Consider the following 19,602-nt stretch of genomic DNA (forward strand, 5'->3'; position numbering starts at 1 on the left):
GGGTGGTACGTATATGGAATGAGTTGACAGAGGAAGTGGTGGAGGCTGGTACAATTACAGCGGGATGTGTATACGAATAGGAAGGATTGAGAGTGTTAGGGGTCAAATGCTGGCAAATGGTACGAGATTCATTTCGGATATCTGATCGCATAGACGAGTTGGATCAAAGGGGCTGTTTCTATGCTGTACAGCTCTATGACTCTTGGGATCCTAGTCTCTGTTCTCTCCCCCTACCCTCAACTTCCAACATACACACCAATGGACCCAATTCTCTCTCCACCTTCATACCAGATCCCAAACCTGCGTCTCTTTCCTCTCCAGCTTTATGAATCTCAGTCTTTTTCCTAATCCGTTGAAGCCCAAACCTTTCTCCATCTTCACACCTCTTTGGACCCAAGATTCCTTTGCCCTCGCCAAAACCTCTGTTGACCCTTCTCTCCCTCCCCCTGTAACCTCTATCGAACCCAGTCTTTCACCCCCTGCAGACCTAGTCGCCCCTCTCACAATGGACCCTTCTTCTCCATCTCTCCATTCCATTTGATGGGGGGGGGGGGGTCAAAGCGTTTGAAGGCGGGGGGGGGGGGGGGGGGGAGGTGGAAGAACAAGAGAGATCATACATTTGATCTTCTGGAGAGCTGAAAACTGAGTGGAGAGATAATTTTTTTAAAAAATACTGTACTCAGTGCAATCTGCTAGAGAACGCAGAGTGATCAGAAGGAAGGGTCGGTCTTACAGCGAGGAATACTAATGAATAATGAGATTGTCTGCCTACCTGCTCCATGCCCAGCTGACTCCGGAGACACAGGGAGGCGAGGCTGGACTAAATCTTTCTGAAGCCGGGATCGAATAAGATTCTCTAGAACCGCCCGGGTTTAGCTGGCAAATATTAAAGGGAAGGGCTTTAAAGGCGCCAGTCACCAAAGTCCACATTTCAGTCCCAGCCTACCTTACATCCCCACGTCATTAAAAATAGATTCAGCCATTCGAGAACGAGAGCAGATCGGATTGAGGGAGTTGGGTAGTGAACGAATGAGTGGGGAACTGGGTGAGTTGGGAACTGAGTGATTTGAGTGATAGTATCATTTGAAAGGGGAACCCAGCGAATGGGGAACAGAGACCAACGAGTGGGAACCCAGGTGAGTGAATGAGGAACCGAGTGGATGAATGGGGAAGAGAGAGAATGAGTGAGGAATCCAGTGAAGTGGGTGAAGGACAAATACACTGGAGAGCCAAGTGATTAGGGGAGTGGAGGAAGAATGAGCCACCTATTTAGCAACTGAAAGGTGTGATTATCTTTTGTTTTCTTGATCACTCTCTGGTCTCTTCCTGAACGACTTGCAAAAAATGTGAACTGGAAAAGGCAAAGAGACCCATTAAACCTGCTCGTCCCACAGGCTGTGTACACTGCCCTATTATGGACTTTACCCTCCATTTAATTCCTTTGCATAACTATTATATACACTTTATTGTACCACAGACTTTGCACCACCCATTTCATTCTCTACCAGTCATGCCAAAAGCAAATCAGCAAACTGAGACTGACCAAGTATTGGCATGGTCTTGGAGTTCAGTTCACAAAAGAATCAGACAATGAGAAGCCTTCGAGAACCTTAGAGGCTTTCAAAATCCCAAATTATAAAAAAAATCTGTTTACCACAGCCTAAAACATTGTAACAAGATACAGGAGGGTAAATGGACAAGACAGTAAATGGAGAAAGTGAGGTCTGCAGATGCTGGAGATCAGAGCTGAAAATGTGTTGCTGGAAAAGCGCAGCAGGTCAGGCAGCATCCAAGGAACAGGAAATTCGACATTTCGGGCATAAGCCCTTCTTCAGGAAAGGGCTTCCTGATGAAGGGCTTATGCCCGAAATGTTGAATTTCCTGTTCCTTGGATGCTGCCTGACCTGCTGCGCTTTTCCAGCAACACATTTTCAGCTCAAGACAGTAAATGGACAAGACAGATTTCACAGAAAAAAAATTGAAGAGAACAGATCAAAAAGTAATGCTGGATACATGGGAATAAACTGAGAAATCGACTGCAGAGAGTGAGGGGGAAATGGTCAGATTTAGTGAAACCTCTTGAGAAATAGAAAATATTTGGGATGGGATGTGCAATTGGGCAAACAATCAGTAATGAAAGGTTGTATGGGTATTCAAAGAGGAAAATGAAATCAGGGAGAATTGATGGCATAGAAAACTCATCATGTCTGCATTGGCAGGAAATCTAACCCTAATTTTCTTCACCTGGCCGATAGTGTGCAGGTCACGCCACTTCAGCTGTTGATCCAACAACCACCAAACTGAATAATGGCATTCCCCACACCAAGGTGAAAAGCAGAAGGTTTTAAGATGGATTTGAAAAAAAACATTCTTCAGCCAAAGGGTGCTGGGAATTTGGAAAGCACTGTTGGGACAGTAGTTGAGGCCAGAAACTTCAACCTTTACAAACAAAACTGGAAATAAGCACTTAAAATGCACTAACATTTCAGGCTTTGGGTCAACTGTTGGAAAGCAGAACTAGTGTAGATTTAAAGTGGTTTATTTTTCAGGGCAGACTCTGGATCGAAAAGTATGTTGTATATTGTATGACTTTGAGAATGTGCAGTGATATTGGAAAGAATGCACAAACCTGCAAACAGTTCATTTACCCAATCCCTCAAGTTTCACATTCTCAGCAGTCTACAGATGGCATGTTCAACCTACCAACGAGCTTAGACCTCAAAACTAGTGTGGAAGCTAGCTATCTTTGCTCCAGGAGGGTCTAATTCAAAAGGAACAGAATTTGAAGATTGGAACTTTCATTTGAAGGACAGTTCAAACTGATAACCTACTAATTTGCTAGCAGTTAAACCAAACCTCAGTTTGCATAATTGTTAAATAAATGAAGTCACTAGTGCCCCTTCGAGTGTATCAATTTAAAACTCAAGATGACAACTCTACTGGACGATACCATCCCAGCTTTGACATGTTGGAACATTGGACAAAGTTTAATAACTTCAGATGCAGAGTGCGCCATTTGGGCAAATTATGTGGATGATTCCAAACTCCGCAATAGTGGAATTGAAAAATGATAACACGTTGCTTTGCAAGAGCAGAGTCACTGCAGATGAAGTTTCGTGAAAAGAATTGTAGAGTACTTAAAAAGGAGAAAATGAGGGATTATATGTATGCCATATGATGGTATAGAAATAACTAGTCAAGGAGGATCGAGCCTATCAATATGTCCAGTCAGTTATGAGCCACAAAGTCAACATACCTTTTATGGTTCAAAAGTATCAGAAAGATATAATCAAGCAATATGGTGCACTGGCTAGCTTAATACATGGAGGGTGACAATATACTCTTGAAAGAAGCACTGGCCATGTTGAGGCAGAGGGCACCACAGTTCTAGTAAACAGTCGTTATAAAAGGAAGACTTGTGATAATTCTGCAGATAGATAGACTAGAAATGATAAAACAAAAATACTGCTTCAAAGCCAAAGGATATTTCAATCAGTTTTCCTGGCCCTTGAGTTCAATAACAGATTGAGGAGCTTATGATTGAAAAGCCTCCATTCATTTTAATCATAAAAGGGTGACCCCCTATTCTGGACTCACCCATGAGGGAACATCCTTTCCACAAGTATATTGTTAGGTCATTCAGGATTTTGCACACTCCAGGTTCACCCTCACTCTCTTAAACTCTAATGACAACAAATGCAGTCCATCTAACCTTTCCTCAATGGACAACCTACTCTTTCCTGGTATTAATATATCAAACTTTCTTTCAATCATCTCCAACATATATATATATATATATATATATACTTCTTTAAATAAGGGCACCAAAATGGCACACTATTCAAGATATACCATTGCCCTATTTAACAGAAACATAGTATCCTGTTATAATAATATGTAGTACAGTACTCCATTAGCCTTAATTATGTGTTGTACAGTGACCTTTTAATCATTCAAACGCCAATTCACCTGATAATTCCACATGAAAGGAAAACTGAAACATTGTTATTCCTTCTGGCAAAGTAAACAACTTCACATTTTACCCACATTGTACTCCACCCACCAGATTTTTAACTGACTTAATTAACCTCTCCATATTCATGTTCCTCCTTGTACTCTTCACAACATTTTCCTACCAATCCTTGTGTCATCTATGAATTTAGCTATCATGCCTTTGCTTTTCATCTATGTTATTTATGTCAATTGTAAAATGTTGAGACCTCAACACAGACACCTGTGGGACACCACTGGACACACCTCACCAATCAGAAAAATACCTATTTATACAAACTGCTTTCTGCAGCCAAGCTTCTGCCCACACTAATACAGTACCCCATACTCCACAAGCTCCAATATTGTACAATAACGTTTTATTAAGCACATTATTGCCTTCTGGAAATTCCCCCATATCCACAGTGCAATTTATTCCATCAATAAATTGCTTAAATATAATTTCCCTTGCATAAAACTATGCTGACTTTTCCCAGTACCTGAAGATTTTTCAAAAGTCCTTCAGTGATAGATTCAAACAACTTCCCAATGTCAGATATTGAGCTGACAGACCTATAGTTTACTGCTTTCTGCCTCCCTCCTTTCTAGATAAGAGGATTATATTTGCTACTTTCTGATTTGAAGGAACCTTTTCAACATCTACAAATTTGGGAAAATTAATACCAGCGCATACCTCATTAGCATGACCCGAGTGGAGTCCATGGGACCAGAGGGCTTGGCATCCCACAGATGTTCAACATTTTCATTTAAAAAAAAGCAAGCCAAAGTCCAATCTGCTGAAAGTCCAGCATAAACCACAATAAGATTAATATCAATAACCACTTCCTTAGAAAACTCAGGAGGAACATCTAAGATAGAGACAAATATAGCTTGCATAGTTTATACTTAAGAGTCAATTTACTTTAGCAAGTTGAAAGATATCCAGGTCTGAGTGTCAGGTCAATCATTGTTGGAATATACTGGAGTGATTTTTGATTGAAGACGCAAAGAAACAATCTTTTCACTTGTAAGGGGTGGCACCAGGTAGGTAGGATAACCAAAGGACATTGAGGACATATGAAATAAACATCACGATGGGAAATATTGCAAAAGGGTTCCAAAGGTGTTACCAGGATTAGGAAGTGTAGCTACAAGGGAAAGATCAGGTCAGCTGTGACTGTTCTTTTAACAGAGGAGGGCAAGGGAGATTTGATCGAGATATATGAACTTGAGAGGAGCCTCAGTGGAGTGATTGGGATTTGCATAGACACCATGATTGGTGGAAAATTTAGAGCAGACAAGGAACTTACTTTCACGCAGAATGGTGGGGCCTGAAAGGCCAAGAGGCAGAAACCCTCAACTCAATGAAAAAAGGTAACAATAAAAGTGATCCACCCTTTCCCAAAGATTGGCCTCAAAAAAAACAAGTGGGTTATTATTGTTTGATCAGCAGTGAAAGGACAATTCTGACACTAACTGGAGCATTTGTGTGCCAGTATATTTGTTCTGCAGTTAGAGTATATAATCCTAGTGCTCCAAGTGCCTTCCCTTTCACCCTGACAGGAATATACTTTCTCTGGATTCCTGTTACCTTCAGAAATGAGATAACAAGAATCCAGAGAAAGTATATTCCTGTCAGGGTGAAATGGAAGGCTGGTAGGTATAGGGAATGCTGGATGACTAAAGAAATTGAGGGTTTAATTAAGAAAAAGAAGGAAGCACATGTTAGGTATAGACAGGTATAGATCGAGTCAATCCTTAGAAGAGTATAAAGAAAGTAGGAGTGTACTTAAGAGGGAAATCAGGAGGGCAAAACAGGGACATGAGATAGCTTTGGCAAATAGAATTAAGGAGAATCCAAAGGGTTTTTACAAATATATTAAGGACAAAAGGATAACTAGGGAGAGAATACGGCTCCTGAAAAGATCAGCAAGGTGGTCTTTGTGTGGAGCAACAGAAAATGAGCGAGATACAAAATGAATATTTTGCATCAGCATTTATTGTGGAAAAGGATACTGAAGACTGTAGGGAAACAGATGGTGACACCTTGCAAAATGTCCAGATTACAGAGGAGGAAGTGCTGGATGTCTTGAAACGGTTAAAGGTGGATAAGTCCCCAGGACCTGATCAGGTGTACCCGAGAACTCTGTGGGAAGCTAGAGAAGTGATTGCTGTCCCTCTTGCTGAGATATTTGTATCATTGATAGTCACAGGTGAGGTGCTGGAAGACTGGAGATTGGCAAACGTAGTGCCACTGTTTAAGAAGGGTGGTAAAGACAAGCCAGGGAACTATAGACCAGTGAGCCTGACCTCAGTGGTGGGCAAGTTGTTGGAGGGAATCCTGAGGGACAGGATGTACATGTATTTGGAAGGGCAAGGACTGATTCGGGATAGTCAACATGGCTTTGTGCGAGGGAAATCATGTCTCACAAACTTGATTGAGTTTTTTGAAGTAATAAAGAAGATTGATGAGGGCAGAGCAGTAGATGTGATGTACATGGACTTCAGTAAGGCATTCAACAAGGTTTCCCATGGGAAACTGATTAGCAAGGTTAGATCTCATGGAATACAGGGAGAACTAGCCATTTGGATACAGAAATGGCTCAAAGGTAGAAGACAGAGGGTGGTGGAGGGTTGTTTTTCAGACTGAAGGCCTGTGACCAGTGGAGTGCCACAAGGATCAGTGTTGGGCCTTCTACTTTTTGTCATTTACATAAATGATTTGGATGTTGCATAAGAGGTACAGTTAGTAAGTTTGCAGGTGACACCAAAATTGGAGGTGTAGTGGGCAGTGAAGAGGGTTACCTCAGATTACAACAGGATCTGGACTAGATGGGCCAATGGGCTGAGAAGTGGCAGATGGAGTTTAATTCAGACAAATGCAAGGTGCTGCATTTTGGGAAAGCAAATCTTAGCAGGACATATACACTTAATGGTAAGGTCCTAGGGAGTGTTGCTGAACAAAGAGACCTTGGAGTGCAGGTTCACAGCTCATTAAAAATGGAGTCGCAGGTAGATAGGATAGTGAAGGCAGCATTTGGTATGCTTTCCTTTATTGGTCAGAGTATTGAGTACAGGAGTTGGGAGGTCATGTTGCGGCTATACAGGACACTGGTTAGGCCACTGTTGGAATATTGCGTGCAATTCTAGTATGTTGCCTATCAGAAAGATGTTGTGAAACTTGAAAGGGTTCAGAAAAGATTTACAAGAATGTTGCCAGGGTTGGACGATTTGAGCTACAGGGAGAAGCTGAACAGGCTGGGGCTGTTTACTTGAGCGTCAGAGGCTGAGGGGTGACCTTATAGAGGTTTACAAAATTGAGGGGCATGGATAGGATAAATAGACAAAGTCTTTTCCCTGGGGTCAGGGAGTCCAGAACTAGAGGGCATGGGTTTAGGGTGAGAGGGGAAAGATATAAAAGAGACCTCAGGGGCAACGTTTTCACGCAGAGGGTGGTACGTGTATGGAATGAGCTGCCAGAGGAAGTGGTGGAGGCTGGTACAATTGCAACAATTTAAAAGGCATTTGAATAGGTATATGAATAGGAAGGGTTTGGAGGGAAATGGGCCGGGTGCTGGCAGGTGGGACTAAATTGGGTTGGGATATCCGGTCGGCGAGGACAGGTTGGACCGAATGGTCTGTTTCCACGCTGTACAACTCTATGGCTCTAAGTGAGATGAGTGACTCGTGTTGTGTAGATCCATCTGAAATAAACTGTATCCAAGTTTAAACAGAAATTGTAGGAGGAAAAATGTGACAGGCAAGAAATACAAGGATATACCATTGTTGTAGTAGAGATAGGAAGGAATGTTTATTTAGTTCCTTATCAAAATTCATGTTGCATTTTCCATCCAGCTATGAATGGTAAAATCTTGCATTTTCACAGTGAGAAATTCTGCAACCATGAAAGGCAAAATAAATTAGATTTGACAAGTTCAGTCATTGTGAAAGGAAAATGCTTTAAACAGAAAATGGGTAATTAATAAATTAATCTATTCTTGTAGTCTTGCTGACAAATGTATAAACACTGACTTGGAATGAGGGATTTAAAATAAGAGAGCTGCCCAAAATACATTTGGAAAACTCACATCTTCTTGGGTGAGCAGACCATAAAAGAGGTAACTAAATTTCAGGAATTCAACATGACTCTGAAGTGAAACCCGAGGTTATAAGCTTCACTTATGGAGTGCATTCCATTCCTACAACAGCATGACAGACTTGAGAGCATCATCGGAGCCATGCTAACACTCCTCACCCACAATCAGAAGTGTAACACCCCTTTAGGGTTAAGTCCCTTACATGAAAAAATGATGTTAATGGTTCCTAGGTAAACAATCAATTCTGTTGATTATGACTATTAGTACGATTTTGCAAAGACCAAGGTACTGAAAGGATTGACACCTCTCTGCCACGCTGTTCACTAGAACTCAGGGACAATAGTTAGTCATCCAACTTTCCTGTACGCATGTACTAAGAATGTTCAAAAGCCGGAGAGTAAAGGGAAGCTGTTAGATGTGAGATAAACTAATATTAAACTCAGAATAGTGTTCTTATAAATTTTAAAAACTTTAGGTAATCATTAGCAAGTTACTGCTTAGTACTGAGAGTTTATTACATGAAGGAATTTTATCTGTGTAAATAACTAATGTTGATCCTCTCCGGAATGGAACATGACAGAGCAGAGATCCCTCAAAGTGGAATGAATCCAGCTTTATTTTCACATCCAATTCTTTTTGTACATCAGTGTCATTCTGACCATTCACTATCCAAGGTTGTAACTTAAAGCGTTACATATTTACAATGTTAAACACCAAAAGATACAATTTTTTCAAATATTCAACTGCAAGTCTCAAGTTCAGTTCCTAACTGCTATTAAAATAGTTGCATTGAAAACAGGATCATCGTCTGCACCCTTTGACAACTTCCAAACAATTGGGAAGCCTTTGGAGTGACTCAATTACAATTCAGACTGCGTGTTGGGGAACCACATCAAGTCTCTTAACCTCACTGCTTGCATCACAAAATAAGCTGGCAATTATATTGCAATATTGAATGCTACCCAAATAAAGATCCTGCAAATACTTAAAACAATGGACCAGTGTCTTCCTACTTAAAGATTTATTATTTGCTACAGTTAAATATTTTATTAATAAGCTAAGTTTGCACTGTTGCTAACAAGATCTCTTGAAGTTTTATGTTCAGTCACTTCAAGTACTACCCAGATCTTTGGAGATTCGGTTATCAATGGGTCCAATTGATGGTCCTTGTTTTAATTAAGTCTGTTAAGGTAATGGTCTTCATTCTGACAAAGTTTCAAATCTTTATTTCCCTTACAAGTTGAATATATATTCAATGTGCATGATGCTAAAATTCACAATGACTAGTCTCTCACTGGGAATCAGTTTAGCTCAGTTGGCAGGATCATTGGTTTGCAGAGCAGTGAGATGCCAACAGCGTGGGGTCAATTCCCATCTCCAGTTTGAGGATACCATGAAGGACTCTCCTTCTCAACCTCTTCCTTCACCAGAGGTCTGGTGGCCTTGGTTAAATCACCACCAGTCGCTCCTCTCTCTAATGGTGGTCTGGTAAGACTTTAGCGACACAACAACAATGGTCTCTCACACGTTACTTGCAAGAAAGTTACCCTTTGTAAAAAAAAATCTTATTTTATGTGGATCTGTGAGGTGGCATGGGGGTTATTGCAGAGTAACCACAGTGTACAATTACAATAATAGATTTCTTTATCTGCTGCTCCTTTTGCAAACAACCCAGCTGCTTGCAAATTACTTTTTTCTTCATAAGGAGTTTGAGAAACCAGAACTGTTGGTTCTTCTGTATATTGATTGTCACCTGATCAGAAAATCCAACAGAACTATTTACAAATCAATGCCAATGTATAGGTTCATGAGGTTAAACAAACATCCATAAAATAATTTACATAATCTAAACAATTTATTTATAAATCCATATTTGAATTTTAAAAAGGCAGGGGAGGATAACATTTTTTAAAAAATCACTGCAACAAGACAATTTCAATGGTTTACAATGATCTACTTTGAGTTATGATGTGAGTATTCTCTTTAACCCATTCTTGGTGAATATAAGCTATTTGATCCAGGGTAACATTACCAGAATCTCATCACACTAAAAATGTATGGAGACTTGGAATCAGAACTGCATGGCTTAAAGAATATTCGTGCTCCCTGCAAAATAAAAATAAATATGATTCACACAAATGCCACAGCAAATATTAAACTATGAAGTATTATAACAAGCAGTTGGAATTCATACATGTACTGGTGACATTTTACCAAAAACATAACTGAAATTTCTCCATTGTTTGGTAAGAAATTAGATTAAACTGAAATTTAGAATTGTTCAAAATACATTGCAATCCATCATGAGAACAGAAAATTAAGTTAATGCTTAACCAAATATTTTTAGAAGAAACAAGCATATTAATGCTTACCTGCTCAAAGACAAATGACCTAGCACATGACCTGACTATTTAGCACCCTGCCTGCATCGACTCATGAAAAAAAGAGTTGGCTTATCCTCACTAATAGGCCCAAACACCAGTACTACTTAACATTAAACAGACTGTCAGATTCCACTTAAAGACTGAATTGTGGAAAACGCAGTTTGGGAATATCACAGAATCAGACAGTTATAATGGAGCAGAAGACAATGAGACAGGGTAATCAAAAAGCTGCTTTGTTTCTGCTTTCACTCGCTCATTTCATTCATCCAACTCTCTTATCCTAGAAAGACAACATAAATCTGCAAAACGTTTGACAATTAATGTGACCAATTATTTCATAATTCATGTAAAAATCTTATAATCCTTCAAACAAATATCAAGAGTGATTATAAACACATTTCTGTGCTCCTGAATGAATATTCTCATCACTTTGACCTTGGTCTACAGAAATTATTTGCACATGAGAACAGGTCTTATGCTAGCACTAGAAAACTGATCAATTTGGTTAATCAGCAGATGCACCAGTAAAAAAAATAAACTATCTTTGCCCAGAAGGTGCCGAACAATTTTTTTGTAGCTCCCATTAAGTTTCAAGGGGATTGAGACAGGTGGAGTTGGCAAGACCATGGCAGATGGAATAGAATGTGGATAAGTGTGAACTACCTTAGTATGTGGAATAGAGGTGCACAGTATTTATTAAAATGGCAAGAAATTGGGAAGTGTTGATGGCTATAAAGGACCTGGATGCACATGTTCATGAATCATTAAAAGTTGGCATGCAGATGCAGCATGCTATTAGAAAGCAAATGCGTTAGCCTTTATTGCAAGAGGCTTTGAACACAGGAATAAAGATATCTTGTGTAACTGCATTGCACCCTGGAGAGATTGCATGTGGAGTAATAGATGCAATGTTGGTCCCTTAGCCTAAGGAAAATATATTTGCCATACAGACAAAGTAGAGGTTCACCAAACTAATCCCCAGGATGGCAGAACTGTCCTACAAAAAGAGATCAAGGAGACTATTCTCTACAATTTTAAAGAATGAAGAGAAACTTCACTGAAATTTACAAAATTCACAATTCTCAGGGATTGGACAAGGTAGATGCAGAAAGGATGCCTCCCAGGTGGAGAAAGGCATAAGGGACTGAATGGACTAGAAAACAATCAAATGCCTTTGGCAACATTTCAAACAGATCTTGCCCTTCAAATTCATCATCTATTTAGAAAATGGGGTAGATTACCCTCGGGTGGTTGAGTCCAGTCAGACGGCCAGTCCTCTTTGATTGTTAGTTTGAAACTCAAGCTCAACTGATTTCAAGCAGTTTATCCAGCTTACAATGACTTTCTCTCCCTCATCCACAATTAATTAAGGACTGGTGGACAACTTAGCTAAATGAATACAGATTTAATACCAGTTCAAGACTATGTATTGAACATACTCACTTGACAGTTTACACCCAACCTGCTAATAATTGAGTGGCTACATGTTAACTAATAACATTGTACCCTGTACAACCCAGCAAATATCCATCATCAAAACAGGAATAGGCAAAAAAAAATTGTAATTCAAGAAAGATCATTCAGGCAACAGGGAAGCATATTGGTCAGCAGAGGCTCTAGGCATCACTACAGCCCGCTAAAAGCAGTAGGAGATTAAAGTTTTCACTTTTATTTGAGTATTGTTCATCCACAATTATGTCTTTCCTCTGTTGAAGGGAGGAAATGGGAGGGAATTTGGTCTCAACACCATAAAAATGTCACATTATGCCTCCTCTCACCTTTGTCTAATGATATGAAAACCCGCTAGCCAATGCCTATCCTACACCGACAAATAAACCCAGCATTGTATGCCAATGCAACGTACAAAGCCTAATTATGTATTTAAAATGCCCTACTATTTGAATGTCCCATTCTCCAAGAAAGCAGTTAAATTGAACAAAGCCCCACAAAAACATCTGCACGTAGTTTACCTTCTCTCAGTGGTGTTGTAGGAGCAATATTCTCCTTCACCGAATGTTTGAAAGCTTTGGCAGGATCAAACCGTTTGACACCTTGTGCCTTGCAACGTTGCTCTTGACACTTTTGCTCAGTCAGCTTGTCCTTGGACAGCTGGGCTCGAAGTTTTGCCAGCTCCTGCCAGGTAGAACAACTTGATCAAATATTTACTTGCACAAGTGAAATCTCTGCTCTTTCCAAGTGATTCATAGGAAATGCAAGTCAAAATCCAAAATATCAGTACCATTTCACAAGCCGACTGATCGAGAAAATTGCCAAAATAGGGCAAGAAACTGACAACAAAAGGTTTCAATGAAGAAAGTATGCTTCTACCAATGGTCTTCTCACTAGTAATATTGTAGCTCGTGCCCTGGCATGTGGCTAATTGCATTCATCAGCTTTAAAAGTCGCAGACACTATTAGCCATGTAATCAAAACATAGTATACAAACATGAACTTTAATCTAGGTGGGGTTTGATGATAAAATGGCAACACTAAAGGTGGAGTGTATTTTGTTGTCATTATTAAGAGTAATTAAGAACTTTACATTTAAAATGTACTTGGGCAGTACAGGTAAATTTACCTCACAAACGTTTTCAAGGAGTATTTTACTAAAATTAGTGAGAGACTAAAAATGGTACTGGTAGTGGTTCAGAATTGTAACTGATCTTATTTTAAGCAGAACATGCAAAGCAGCAGTTTTAATCCATTGCTTCAGTGTATTAAAAGGAATTTAATCTTCTTATTGAACACATATACAGCATCCATGCTCTGAATTTGGGATCTCAAGATCAACTGAGTAGATGAAACCTTGGAGAAGGTAAAGAAGCTACTTCATCAACAGTAGGAAAAGGTACTTGGTGCATGGCTAACCTCCAAAGGCTGCCAATTGGCTAGACTGATAGTATTAATTGAAGCATTACGATGAAACAAGGACTGGAGGTGGAATACATTGGTACCCACTCCTTGGAATATAAAGCACTCTCTTGATGGATTTTGAACTTTGTAGCTCAGCAGATCTAGAGTCTTGAAATTAACTTTAGGCTGCAGCAGTTTGGAAACTGAAAGCGGAATCAGGAATGGAGTGTTCAGGAATTTTACATTCAGGCTAATTTTACATTCAGACAGACATTCAACAAGTTTCAAATAAATCTAGATAACTTACAACACGACAATGTGTGTCTTCCACAAAAAAAAACTGTGGAACAAACTGTAAACTGTACAAACTGTATACAAATGTCTCTAATTATTTTATCTTGAACAAGTCACTCCAGATAACTTCTTCGAACAAGTTGATTAGAAAATATGACAAGCTGCTGGAGCAGTTGGAACTTGAATCCAGGTCTGCTGGGTCAGAGACAAGGGACACCATCACTGCATATAAGAACGCTATCAAACATTTCATTCTATTGCTGCCCATATGGTCAAGTTAGTGAGAATCTTCAGGCTGGTGTCTAGCTAGCTCATCTCCGAGGACGACAATTAAATCTTTTCATCTTAATTATTTCATGAGGCCCCTCTTATGGTGCAGTGATAGTGCCCCTGCCCAAGGACCAGAAGGCCTGTGTTCAAATTCCACCTGCTCCAGAGGTGTGCAACCCTAAGGCTTGTACGCCATTGTTGATCAGAAATCCTCCAATATATATAATACCTAACTGAGGCCCAAGGACTGATCCTTTAAGCATTCCACTAGTTATTGTCTTTACAATCTGAAAGATGTTCCTTAATCACGACTGTCTGTGTTAATCAATCAATCCATGCCAATACATTATCCACATATTGAGAGTTCCTGTCTTATGTAATAAATACCGTTGAGCTCCTATCCTTCCACTGTGATGATCTGTTGTAAAATGAAACCACCCATCCAGTCCCATCCTACTGAACCCATCAAGAAGTCACAGTTAACTCAATACTACAGTACAATTGTTCCTCTAAATTCAGAGATAGAAGCCAGGATCAAATTCTATATGCTCTGAAAAATTCAAAAGGTGTTGAAAACCAGCAAAATTAACTCTTCTCTTCATGTGGGAGCTGAAGGAATAGAGAGTGTCCCAGTTGGAAATGCTAGTCTATATCGATATTTTAGCACAGGTTACTTCATGAGTTTTGAGAAGATTTGAAGCTCAGGTTGAGATCCTGGATGTAAGTTTTCTCACTGAGTTGAGGTTACTTGGATCAGTTATTAGCACAAAATTAAAACTGCATACCTGTTTCAGCTCCACATTTTCCTGCTTCAGCTTCATTACATGTTTAATCTTCTGTTTCTGATTTTGATGACCAAGCAATTTGGCATAAGCTTCATTCAGCTTATTCAGCTCTTCCTGTGTAGCTCCATGTTCATTGAGGAGGGAATTCTTTTCCCTTTCAAATGAGTCAAGCTGCTCCTATTCGTATGAAGACAGATCAAGTCCACCAGCAATTTTACATCAAGCATGTTGCCAACTTAACATCCAAGTAAAGGAATACATTTTGCACATTACAAACCACAAGATGTACCAAATGACAAAGGACAAAACAAACCCGCAACAGCTTCCTGGAGAGTTTCACATTATGAACATGTGATTTACAAATGTAAGTACTTACAAACGCAATCTTATTTAGGGGTGTAATTTAAAAACCAACATACAAACATTTCCTGTACTTATGAGTAGCTGCTTATATTGCCCTACACTGTGTTCTGACTTGTGAACGGACTCAGAGCGGGACCCATTGCAAGTCAACAGTGCAGGATAGTGGGCATACTTATATAGTTAACCAATTTAAAGCCAAAACCAAGTTTCTACACAATGTCAAAACAAAATGACAATTAGATGTCTGCAGGCTCCACAACACTAGCACGCAGGTATCTGATGTCCATGGTCCAAAGCTGAGAAGCTACTAAAGGTTGTGCACTCCCGAATAGTTTGAACACTAGTTGAATACTAGTCAGCCTTCAGTTGAATGACTGAACTGAGCTACTCTACAATTCATTAGGAACAGTTATTTATGTAGGATTGTTAAATAACAACAAGTTTTTCCCAATGAATGCTTGGCATTTTTTGAATTAGATTAAGGAAAAATTAACACTAAATGGATACCGCAAAAGCAAAAGTTATGACAGCGAATGTACCTGGAAAGGTTTGACCTTGTTATGCAATTCTTCATAAAGCACTTGCCATTTTTGTATTTCAGCTTTTAGTTCTGCTACCACATCCTCACCCACAGTATCAGTGCTGCAACAGAAGCAAGCAATTCAAATGATGAACAACCCGCATGTTCAACTAAACTTCTCAACTTCATAAAGTTGAAACCAATTACTCAGATATAACAATAATAAAGCAGGCTTCTATGAAATACACCTCAGAAGAATACAACACCATACATTTTTACTACCCTTGCCAAATATAAAAAATCTCAAGCACTGCTCAAAGACTGAATCCCCAATAGGAATGGACACCAGTTAAAGTTGAGGAGGAAAGTATAAAGTCTCACTTTCAAATGCTTAATTTAGACCTAGTATTTGCATACATTAAACAACTGAAGATTCTGTAAATAACATAAAGCATGCAAAGGACTGAAATTCAATTTCTCCTGTTGTAAAGCAGTGGTCTCAATTATGAAGTCAGAAATATGAATTCTTTATGGTCAGAATCATTTATGCTTAACGAGTAGGACTATATACAGACCAGAAACGCAAGTGAGGTACTACTCAATGTTGGTAGTGTGGTCTGAAAAGTTACAGAACCAAGTTAAAAGCTATCCATTTCTTGGGTGATCTTAATGCCCACAATATTAATTTATGAACTTCTATCTTGAAATACCAATTCATCAGTGGGTATTACTTCCAACATTCTTGAAGCGCTGGGAATATATTCAGGCCACAAGTCATTTTATTCAAGCTAGGTAAAAACAAATGACTGCAGATGCTGGAAACCAGATTCTGGATTAGTGGTGTTGGAAAAGCACAGCAGTTCAGGCAGCATCTGAGGAGCAATAAAATCGAAGTTTCAGGCAAAAGCCCTTCATCTGGAATATAGGCAGAGTGCCTGAAGGGTGGAGAGATAAATGAGAGGAGAGTGGGGGTGGAGAGAAAGTAGCATAGAGTACAATAGGTGAGTGGGGGAGGGCATGAAGGTGGTCGGTCAGGGGGGAGGGGGGAGTGGATAGATTGAAGAAGAATATAGGCAGGTAGGCAGGCAGGTATTCCTGACGACTGGCTTTTGCCCAAAACATCGATTTTACTGCTAAACCTCGGATGCTGCCTGAACTGCTGTGCTCTTCCAGCACCACTAATCCAGAGGCAGGTAGGACAAGTCATGGGGACAGTTCGGAGCTGGAAGTTTGGAACTGGGGTAAGGTGGGGGAAGGGAAAAATGAGGAAACTGTTGAAGCCCACATTGATGCCCTGGGGTTGAAGTGTTCCGAGGCAGAAGATGAGACGTTCTTCCTCCAGGCGTCTGGTGGTGAGGGAGCGGCGGTGAAGGAGGCCCAGGATCTCCATGTCCTTGGCAGAGTGGGAGTGGGAGTTGAAATGTTGGACCACAGGGCAGTGTGGTTGATTGGTGCGGGTGTCCCAGTGATGCTCCCTAGCCAACTGTCTTGCAAAGTCATTTTCACATTTTATCTCAAATATTCATCTTCATGGTCTTACTAACACACTAGCACCCCAGAATAGTCTCAGTATATCCTTTTTAACACTGGAATCTTTCATTAAGCTTGTCCAGTTTGTAAAGAAAATCAGTTGATGATCAAGCACGTGAATTCACCATACCCTTCTTTAAATTACAATGATCAATTTGAAGAGGGCAAATAAACGACTACTACTGGAATTTCAGAACTGACTGGATATACAGCCCAACCACGATGCTTTCTAAACCCAGAGGATCACCACATATTGCAAAATTAATTGAACATTCCATTTGTACCTCTGTTTCTCCACCTCCTGGCATGCCTTGTTTTGTTCCAGAAGTTCAATTACTCTCAGGTTACAAGCTTCATCCAACTTTCTAACTTCAGCATCCTTTTGAGCTAGCTTTGTTTGTACTTCCAGTAGCATTCTTTGGAGAAGAGGAATAGAAAAAGGAATTCCACTTTCATTAACATCAAGATAATTTTGCAGTGACTGAGATCATCAAAAACTGGTAGCTAGTCTTTCTGTTCTATAAAGCAGGTAAAATAGAAGTTATTTGCATTGCAGTAGGTTAGATGCTTTAAAATTTAACTTCTAAATTAATTCTTCAATATTGTATATACATTACTGAAACTATTCACAATCTGGGGTTCACTACTTAAACAGCAAGCTGTATTCCCATAGCTACCAAACAAATGTACCTTTGTTACGAAGTTAAGTCAGGGCCCAAGTCCTGATTTACATGACAATTTATGTTAAATGGTGTAAATGAACAATTAAAGTAAAAAGTCAATATGTACTTATACAAGAATCAAAAAGCTCACTACGTAGTTGCTATATATAGCATAGCAACATAAAAGGAATGTCTACCAATCGGAGTTGTTGAGTGTTTTTTTTAAGTATGGGTGCGAGAGAGGGATGTGCAAATCAAGCATGCTCATAACATTAAAAAAGCAGAATGCATGGCAATATTTATTAGATAATATCTACATATTTTATGCTGCGTAAATGTTACACAAGCTCAATTGAAATTTGTAGGTATCAATGGGCACACTGCACAAATACCAGAGTATACATGACTGGTGAAATCCTTAAATTTTAACTTATGGGATCTGAATTAACATTAACATGGCAATATTGAACGGTATACCTTGCATACTCTTCTTTTGCTTTTTCTTTAGAAAGCTGAACATCTGTTAACTGCTGCTGCATGTCCTTGGCTTCATTGAGTAACTCTGCAACTTGCTTTGTCAGTGTAGAGTTGCTGTCTTGGAGGCACCCCAGCTCCTTTGTAACAGATAATTTATAGCTAAACAAACGTTACAGAAAGTTAGTATTCCTCAACAGAAAATTTCATCAGTTGCAAACTGCACAATGCGTTTCCTCAGCACACTAAAATACAGAAGGGAAGAAGGAACAAGATGAAGGAGTACTCCATGAATAACAGGATAATAGGAAGTTCAGAGGAACAGAGGGATCTTGGGATGCTTGTGCACAAATCTCTGCAGGTGGCAGTCAGATTAATAGCACAGCCAGAGCACTTGCCCTGATCAGTCATGGCATATATTATAAAAGCAGGGAGGTCATGATGGGGTAGTTGGAGTACTGTATGCAAATCTAGTCACATTATAGAAAGATGTGATTACACTGGAGGGGATGCAAAGGAGATCCACCAAGATGTTCCCTGGGACAGAGAATGTCAATTATGAAGAGAGGTTGGATAAGCTCGGGTTGTATACTTTAGAGTAGAGAAGGTCAGGGAAGGCCATTTTTGGAGGCGAAAGGGGGATAGAGATGGTGAAGCTTATGAGAGGCATAGACAGGGTAAATGAAAGCAGCTGTTCCCCTTTGTCAAAGAATCAAAACAAAGGGTCATAATTTTGAAGTGAAAAGCAGGGGGTTTAAGATGGCACTTGAGGAAAATGGCACTTGAGGCACACCTAGCGGGTGCCTGTAATGTACTGTCTAGGAAAGTAGTTAAGGTGGAAAACCTCACCACATTTAAAAAAGTACTTGGAAATGTCATAACATTCAAGGTTAACGGACTACTACTGAAAAGTGGGACTAGTGTAGATAGCAGTGTACTATCAGCAGTACAAACTTGATGGGGCAAAGGCTCTCATTTGTGTTATATGATTCTACACTTCCCAACAAACCACAAAATGAAACTCATTACGAACTTCATCACATGGAAAAACAAAAAAAAAGTTTTAAAATTAATAAGATTCTGCTGTGACTGTTTAAAAAAAAAAGTTTTATACAGGGAATCAATGTGACATTCAAACACCGTGACAGTACAAAAAATTTGCTGAATAAATTGCAGGACAGGATATGCTAAGGTCCTAGGAGTGTTGCTGAAAAAAAGAAAGACCTTGGAGTGCAGGTTCAGAGCTCCTTGAAAGTGGAGTCGCAGGTAGATAGGATAGTGAAGGCAGTGTTTGGTATGCTTTCCTTTATTGGTCAGAGTATGAAGTACAGGAGTTGGGAGGTCATGTTGCAGCTGTACAGGACATTGGTTAGGCCACTG

At 39.7% G+C, this 19,602-nt stretch overlaps 1 protein-coding gene across 1 annotated transcript in view; it reads right to left on the reverse strand.

Annotated features, from left to right (window-relative positions):
• Positions 1-8,701: 8,701 nt before the first annotated feature.
• Positions 8,702-19,602, reverse strand: part of hmmr (hyaluronan-mediated motility receptor (RHAMM)) — a 63,718-nt gene continuing 52,817 nt past the window's right edge. The window contains exons 17-22 of the mRNA XM_060836931.1: positions 18,226-18,384; positions 17,371-17,502; positions 15,576-15,678; positions 14,674-14,850; positions 12,442-12,604; positions 8,702-10,193 (exon numbers count right to left, since the gene is read on the reverse strand). Coding sequence (XP_060692914.1) covers positions 10,174-10,193; positions 12,442-12,604; positions 14,674-14,850; positions 15,576-15,678; positions 17,371-17,502; positions 18,226-18,384 — 754 coding nt within the window. The 3' untranslated portion in view covers positions 8,702-10,173. The remainder of the gene's footprint in view (positions 10,194-12,441; positions 12,605-14,673; positions 14,851-15,575; positions 15,679-17,370; positions 17,503-18,225; positions 18,385-19,602) is intronic.

The sequence above is a fragment of the Hemiscyllium ocellatum genome, chromosome 16 (assembly GCF_020745735.1).
Source record: "Hemiscyllium ocellatum isolate sHemOce1 chromosome 16, sHemOce1.pat.X.cur, whole genome shotgun sequence".
Classification (NCBI taxonomy): Eukaryota; Metazoa; Chordata; class Chondrichthyes; order Orectolobiformes; family Hemiscylliidae; genus Hemiscyllium; species Hemiscyllium ocellatum.